Raw genomic sequence first — 7560 nt, 5'->3', positions numbered from 1 at the left:
TACTCAGAACAGGAGAGAAAGAGGACAGACAATGCTGGTTTTACAATTTGGACTATGAGGTTTTTTTTTTTTTCGTCATATCTGGATTGAACTATTGTGAATCTATCTACATTACATTGCATGGATAACATGTGGATTTCTATGTATATATTAAATTTAGTAGACAATACATTGTGCAAATTTCTGATTAATTTATTTTGAAATAACAGAACAACATATTGTAGCAAAAGACTTTAATAAATGAAATTGTCACATGAAAATATGCAAGTGCAAACAATGCATACACTGTCAAGTTACAAATACATACAAGTTTTCATACAGTATCAAAAAAATAAACAGGTGGCCATTCACCAAAAAATATAGCTCTAGTATCAGTCCTCCTCCTGAAGCCTCCCACTTGGATTGTCAACGCTCTGTGTAACTGGAACTGAGGCTCTGGTGGCTGCTGCAGCTGTTGTGGTGGGCGTCACGTGGGGGGTGTCCAGTTGCTGTCATCGTGCTGGTGACTGGATTGGTGTTGAAGTATTCAAGAAGTTGCTCAAGCTAGTGTCCAGAGCCAGATTGGTGTTAAACGCTGGGCTCAACACTGATCTGTTGACCATCGTGAGCTGGGTATAGACACCACCATCCTGACCACTCTGCCGCTGGAAGGTACTAGGCTGCTGCTGATGGAAGGTACCGGGCGGGCGGTGCTGCTGGTGGTGTTGGAAGTTACCACTCTGCTGCTGAAAGGTACCAGGCTGCTGTAAGGTGCCAGGCTGTTGCGGCTGCTGGAAGGTACCAGTCTGTTGTGTGTAATACCCTCCCTGCTGCTGCTGGTACTGGCCTCCATAACTCTGTGAAAGAAATGAGTATTCATTAAAATTATTTAACAAAAATATATAAATATTATGATGAAATGTATTCTCTTGTTTCAATAGTTCTTATCGAACTGAAAAATGCATATATTGTGGAATAAAAAAGTGTATGTGTTATACTTTACCTGCAAGTATGTTTGCTGCTGTGAAGTGGGCAGGTGACCCTGTTGCTGAGCATTCTTGAAGCCTCGGATGACGTGCATTATTGCGTAACTGCACTCGTCCCATGATGCTTCTGGTACTCGAATCATCTCTGACTCCATATACCTGCTGAAGTCTCTAACCCTCCTCTCGTGCTCACTCCTGGTTGGGACCCTGATATTGGAGATCAGGTTCTTCGCCTGTTGCAATATCTGCAACAATAAACACAAAATTATGCAGATGAAAACTAGGAAGGAAGAGGAAGGAATAAATTAATAAATAAAAATTACGATCAATCTGTTATATTGTTGACAAAGTTTTCATCTTGAAGATAAATTCTTATTTTGTAAAATGTGTGTTACCTCCAGCTCAGACATGTCCTCAATGCATGGTACAGTGGTTGGTGTAGGGGAAGTGAGTGGTCTTCTGTTTTTCCCCTTTCCTTTCCCTTTAGACTGGGTCTGGGAGGTGGAGGGCCGCTGACTCCCCTGCTGACTGCCTGCTGTTCCCTGCGGACTCCCCTGCAGACTCTGGTCATCATCACCATCATCATCATCCCCCTCATCATCATCAGCATCAACTCCAGGCTGTACACCAGGAAACTGCAAGGACAAAATACAAGTTGAAGCCATTACAAAAAGAAGAATATTGCAAGAATAAAGGAATAAGATTGGTTGAAACGTTTTGAACACATGTACTGAAGCAATGCACTACATTTTCTTTCATACTTACAGTGCGTGTTGCTGTTGTCCTGTTACGTTGAATGTGTGGGCGAAGAAACTTATACCGGTCCAAGATCTTCTGATCTGTGTATGATAATGTCAACGCAGGGGCGCCAGATTTGCGTTTCGCCAACTTCACAAATCTGGTTCGCATGTTTCGCAAATGTGCTTCCACTTGGGCAACTGTAACATATAAATAATACAAAAATGAAAAATACAAGATTCAATAAATGGGGAAAAAATTCAATTCTTGCCCACACACTGAGGGAGAAAATTTACTTGCCTACATATTTGATTTTTTGCAAGATTGAATTTCAAACTAAAACTCACCTATATGAATGAACAATTTTTACTCACCAGTTGGCAGAGGGCTGTGGATCTTCTCCCAATCCTCACGGTTTTGGTGAATCAAATCCTTCATAAGTTGTATCTTCATTTCTTTGTTCTTGTAATGCTGTTGTGTCTTGTCATAGAAGATTGGGTGATTGAGCCAAAATTCCGCCATTGTATCTTGGTGTCCATCCTTCCAGGGGTATCCCCCATCAGCTGCAGCTGTCTTTCTTTTTTTCTTTTCCTGACCTGGGGCAGGCTGGGAGGAAGCCTCAGAGTCCTCCTCATCAGACACAACAGGCTCCACTTCCTCTGTAGGGACCTGTCGGGCAGAGGCACAAGCCCCCTTACCCCTAGCCTTCCTCTTTTGTTGCCCTTGGGTGGCATGGTGAAACTGTCAGGTCGTTGTGTTCAGCGTGAGAGGTTCCAGAAAATGCCACGAACAGTTCGCGAGAAGCTTTATATATGGCTGGAAATTACGTCATTGAGAACAAATTGCGATATAATTACGAAACTGCGACTAAATTGCGATATTCGCATGACATTCGGAAGACATTCGCGCGAATATTTTTGTCGCAATTTAGTTACAAAGTGCCTCAGTTATGTCGCAATTTCTTCCGAAAATATTCTCTATTGAACCGCAGTTTTGTCGCACTCTCAGGGGTCCCAGGACAGATTATCATTTTTTTCTCCAATCAGTCACAATTTAGTTTCATAGGTCGCCAATCCCTCACAAAGTTGTTTCACATATGTCGCACCTTCTGACTCACGGAAACTAAAATGAGAAGGGTTCGAGACCGGTTCGAGACAACCGCGACGACTCTGACTATTTTGAGAGAAAATTTGTCGCACAATTTTTTGAACATGTTCAAAATTCAAGCGACACCAGAGCGACTCACACGAGGAAATTGAGAACCACCGCAAACGTTTCCAGACATTTTGGAGAATCCCGTTCGCATTTTGCCGCGAGCTGTCGCAGCCCAGTGAGATACCGGCTTTAGGTTTGCATACTGTAAATGCAGGTAATCGTTTTTATTTATTCTGAATAAAGAAAAGGTCTAAAGGAAACTCCAACTTAATAACTTTGTTTTAATTTGCACAACTCTTACATATTATAGAACATAAAAATACAATCAGCAAAAATTATAAAAATGATGTACCAAAAAAAATTAAAGTTATAAAAAAAAAAGACATTCAGATTAACATTTTAGTCATCGAATCCTTCAAAGTGTGGTAGTGGTTCTCCCTTCTAGCAATCACCCCCCTCATCACATGAAAATATGTGATGGCACATGTATCTGCAGCTAAAGATACCGAACTTTTACCAAACAAAGTCGTGTTCATTATCAAGGTCATCATCAGAGTTAGCAGCAGGGTTATCAGGAGCTGTAGAGGTCCTGGGTAAGGGAGATGATGGCGAGGAAATGGAAGGACTTGTAGGAGTAGGGGTCCTGGGTGTAGCTTTTGAGAAGAATCCCGTTAGTGTGGTCTGCTTTGAAATTTTCTTTTGTTCTTCATAAATTTCACGATAGCATCGTAAAAGTTCATTCATTTGCCGTTCCACTTTCGTGAACCGTTCAACATTCGGGTCCATACCCTCTAGTTCTAATATAGCCGCATTCACTTTCGAGAACACACCAGCTAACCCCTTTACAGTGAACTTCTTTTGTACTTCTTCCATTCTTTCCTTTTCTTCTTCCTCTTCCAAGTGCTGCTGCGCTTCCAACTCTATTAAATCTTCGTTAGTTAGCTCTCCCTTGACATATTCCACTAATTCTTCAATATCTTCCACTTCAACGTCTAAATTAAGCATGTTAGCAAGTTCCACAATTTTTTTATTTATGACATCGACATGTTCGTCTTTGTCAAACCCTTCGAAATTATTCATGAAACGTTTTAGGCATTTTTTCCATATGCCTTGCATACACTTTTCTGTCACTCCCTCCCAAACTGATTCAATGTTCTTTATGCAGTGTAAAATGTTGTATGATTTCCAAAAATCACGAAGGGTTACTTCATCACTTTCTGTTGCTGCTACAGCTTTGAAAAAAGTTGTGCGCAAATGGTACGCTTTGAACGTAGCTATAGCCCCCTGGTCCATTGGCTGAAGGATAGCAGTCATGTTTTTAGGCAGATACACTACCTTTACATCCAGGTGTAGATCATCAAGATGCTGGGGGTGGCCTGGGGCATTATCAAGCAGGAGGATAATTTTAAAGGGAACGCCCTTTTCCAGACAATAATGCTTGACCGAGGGTATGAAGCAGTTGATGAACCAATCCTCAAATAAAGCTTGCATCATCCATGCCTTGTTATTTGCACGATAGTAAACGGGCAGCGTGTACTTACTAACCTGCTTCAATGCACGTGGGTTCTCGGAGCGATAGATGAGGAAAGGCTTTAACTTGAACCCAGCGACATTTCCTCCCAGCAACAACGTGACCCTGTCCTTAAAAGCCTTGAAACCGGGCATCGTTTTAGCTTCTTTGTGTATGTATGACCTTTCGGGCATTTTCTTCCAAAAAAGCCCGGTTTCATCCACATTAAAGATCTGTTCCGGATGGTAGCCGCCTTTTTCGATGATTTCATCAAATTGGTCAACAAATTTTTCCACTGCTTCTACGTCCGTGCTTGCCGCCTCACCGCTGATACTCCAATTATGCAGGTTGAATCTCCGACGAAACCGTTGAAACCATCCATGGCTTGCCGTAAATGTTTCCGTCGATTCTTCACCTTCACGCGCCTTCAAAGTCTCAAAGATACTGCGTGCCTTGGCTTGAATTATTAAAAGGCTCATCGGCATTCTTTTTTGAATCTGGTCGTCAAACCAGATCGCCAGTAATGTCTCCATTTCATGAATGAGGCCTTTCCGCTGCCTAGTTATTATGGCTTTAAATCCTGTCGATGCTTTCACTGCCTCTTTCATTCTATCTTTATCCTTCAAGATCGTCGAAATGGTCGACTGCGCCAGCTCCAAGTCACGTGCTATCGCTTTAACTTTCTTACCAGCTTCATAGTCGTTTATGATCTTCATTTTCATCTCAAGATCGATAGCCTTCCTTTGTTTCTTGGCACTTCTTCCAGGTGAAGTCATGCTCTTCCTTTTTGCCGACATCTTGTACTATGGGGTACACAATAAAGTACAAATTTATAGACGAAATATGTAGTCTTGGAGATTGCGAACGCTAGTGTAGTGAATACCGACCGACTGCGGGAACGAGACTGAGACTGAGAAAGGGTGATGCGAGATGAGATGCTTGACGCTGAGATGCCGTGCTGCCGTTTCCACAACCAAAGTTCTCGTACAGCGTACAATACCGACTGGTCGGAGAGCTGGTCGTAAGTCTGCGCGGTCGTTAAACAGGTAGGTCGTTAAGTGAGTGTCTGTACTCATTATGTGTTTTCTTTATCATTCCTGTTGCCACGAATATCACCAGTACAATTTCAGCTTTCTTCAATTTCCAAGTCCTGGTATATGGTCATTTTTGTAATATCTGTGGCATTTAGTCCAAAATCATTGGGAACCAAAACGTCCAACAATGCCGTCTTTACCTTTTTGTGTTTGAGCACCATGTCCAGATGCAATGCTTTGTTTGCGATGTTCACAGTTGATGGTATCATATTGTCACACGTGAGCATTATATGTTCCTTATCAAGGATCAGATCTGGTTTGTGTTTCCATTATTGTTCTGGGACCGGGATGTTGATATGTTTACAGATGTGTCAGTGGATTACTCTACAGACGCTGTCATGTCTTTGTGTGTACAACTGTTCTGACATGAGTTTTTTTACATCCTGAAAGGAGGTGGCTGGTACTTTGAGTGAATCAGACAAATGCAGGTTTTGTTAGGAAGAAACACTCTCACCATTTTCTTAAAAGCATGAGTGTAATGCCCTTGGTCTTGGGCAATGATGATGACTCTGTCTCCATCCGAGCAAATTTGACCTCTTCTTAGCCATTCCAAAGAGCCTTCTGTGTCAATCCCTGTCGTGTCTAGCTCTTTTTAAAAAATTTCCCTGCTCATTTGTCATTCTCCCATTTATCAGAATATATCTGCTAATATTTATTTTTGTAATTCTCCTTTTTAGCTCGCCTGTTCGAAGAACAGAGAGCTATAGCGATACCCCCGGCGTGAAAATATTAAAGTTTTTGGTGCAAGTTATTTCCTTTCTAATGTTTTTATCTACCACACTACTTTTACTGATTACAATGCACAAATACATATATTGCTTTAAAATTATTTGGATCAGACCACTGCAATGCTTTATAAAAAGTATTATTAGACTAGTCTTTTAAAAACGATAAATGTATAAACAGGCGAGCATTGGGTGGCTTTGACACCACTCTGGTTTTCTTTGCAATCATTGGGGCTGTTGGTTTCCGTTTTGTTTTCTTGTGTAATATCCATAACTACCTCTGCCACCGAAGGTGAAGGAGGTTATATTTTTACTCCTCTGTTTCTTTGTCTGTGTGCAGGATATCTTAAAAAGTTGTGGACAGATTGGGGGTATGAAAAGGAAGAAGCGATTCAATTTTGGTAAAGATCTGAATCCGGATCCGATAATTTTAAGTGATTCTTCACCATTGAGAGAAAGGGCTAAACTAATATATAGCACGATATCTCAAAAAGCTGTTGAGAGATTCAGATGAAACTTCGTCGGCAGGGTTGAGTGTGTGACCACGACGACTTGATTCGATTTTGGTGAAGATATGAATCCGGATCTGGATACAAGAAATATTCATTTTAAAAAGTGATTCTTCACCATTGAGAGATGGGCCAAAAACAATATATAGCATGGCAGCTCAAAAATGTATTGGGCTCGATATGTTCTCATGGATCAGGTATTATGTGGCAGAGTTATGCGCTCTACTGAGTGCCCTTCTTGTTTGCAACTGCTTTTCGAAGTTTGTTCCAAAATGGATTAAGGATCCCTTTTCTGGTCTGTTATTTTCTTGCTCGTGTACAAATCTCATCCAGTAATCTGTTGAGCTTTTCACATATTCTGCTAATCTGACACACGATGTTCTGTGCATTTGGTTAATCTCCATAAAACCACCTTCTCCCTCTTGTCTCCGTAAGTAATGGTTTTTTTGAGAATATCTTGTGAATATTTAGACGTTTCCTTGTTTTGGTGACTAGAATGCTTTTCTCAAATTGTGGCCAGTTTATAATTGCACAGCTATATTGGAATACCAGCACTGCAAGTTGGTTCATAGTTTTGGTTTTGTTTCTTGGAGAGAGGGATGACTTCAGAATTAGTCTTATTCTGCGTAGGTACTCTTTGGTGATTACTTTACGCATTGTTTTGTGTTGTACCTTGGGGCCTCCTTCTATTCCCAAGTATTTGGTGGATGCTTCATTTTCTCGTTCCTATATTTTTGTGCTTTCATCGATTGAGATGTTGTCTGTTCTTTTTGTTTTTCCTTGTGAAAATGTACACTTGGCACATTTGCCAAAACCTCACTCCATTCGGATGTCCTCCGAGTACTGCGTTCCTAGTATTAGTTG

General features: G+C 41.2%; 1 protein-coding gene across 1 annotated transcript; it reads right to left on the bottom strand.

The window, feature by feature from the left end:
* Positions 1–336: 336 nt before the first annotated feature.
* On the bottom strand, positions 337–2321 carry LOC147009280 (uncharacterized). The gene is made up of 5 exons (XM_085862121.1): positions 2078–2321; positions 1731–1903; positions 1361–1600; positions 983–1210; positions 337–836 (listed from the first exon to the last, which is right to left on the bottom strand). The coding sequence occupies exons 1-5, from the start codon at positions 2223–2225 to the stop codon at positions 492–494; spliced, it is 1134 nt and encodes a 377-aa protein (XP_085718247.1). The 5' UTR covers positions 2226–2321; the 3' UTR covers positions 337–491.
* Positions 2322–7560: the final 5239 nt, after the last annotated feature.

This window comes from Eptatretus burgeri, chromosome 17 (genome assembly GCF_056783735.1).
Source record: "Eptatretus burgeri isolate ZD-2024b chromosome 17, Ebu_testis_v1, whole genome shotgun sequence".
Classification (NCBI taxonomy): Eukaryota; Metazoa; Chordata; class Myxini; order Myxiniformes; family Myxinidae; genus Eptatretus; species Eptatretus burgeri.
The sequence above is the reverse complement of the archived record's forward strand: the minus strand, read 5'-3'. Positions and strand labels throughout refer to the sequence as shown.

Bases quoted from the DNA above. Each gene is read 5' to 3' on its own strand.
- LOC147009280 (XM_085862121.1), bottom strand. From the start codon at position 2,225: ATGGCGGAATTTTGGCTCAATCACCCAATCTTCTATGACAAGACACAA. The intron at 1,601-1,730 runs GTAAGTATGAAA...TTGTCCTTGCAG, and splicing joins GGACAACAGCAACACGCACT to TTTCCTGGTGTACAGCCTGG. The intron at 837-982 runs GTAAAGTATAAC...TTTCTTTCACAG, and splicing joins AGCAGCAAACATACTTGCAG to AGTTATGGAGGCCAGTACCA.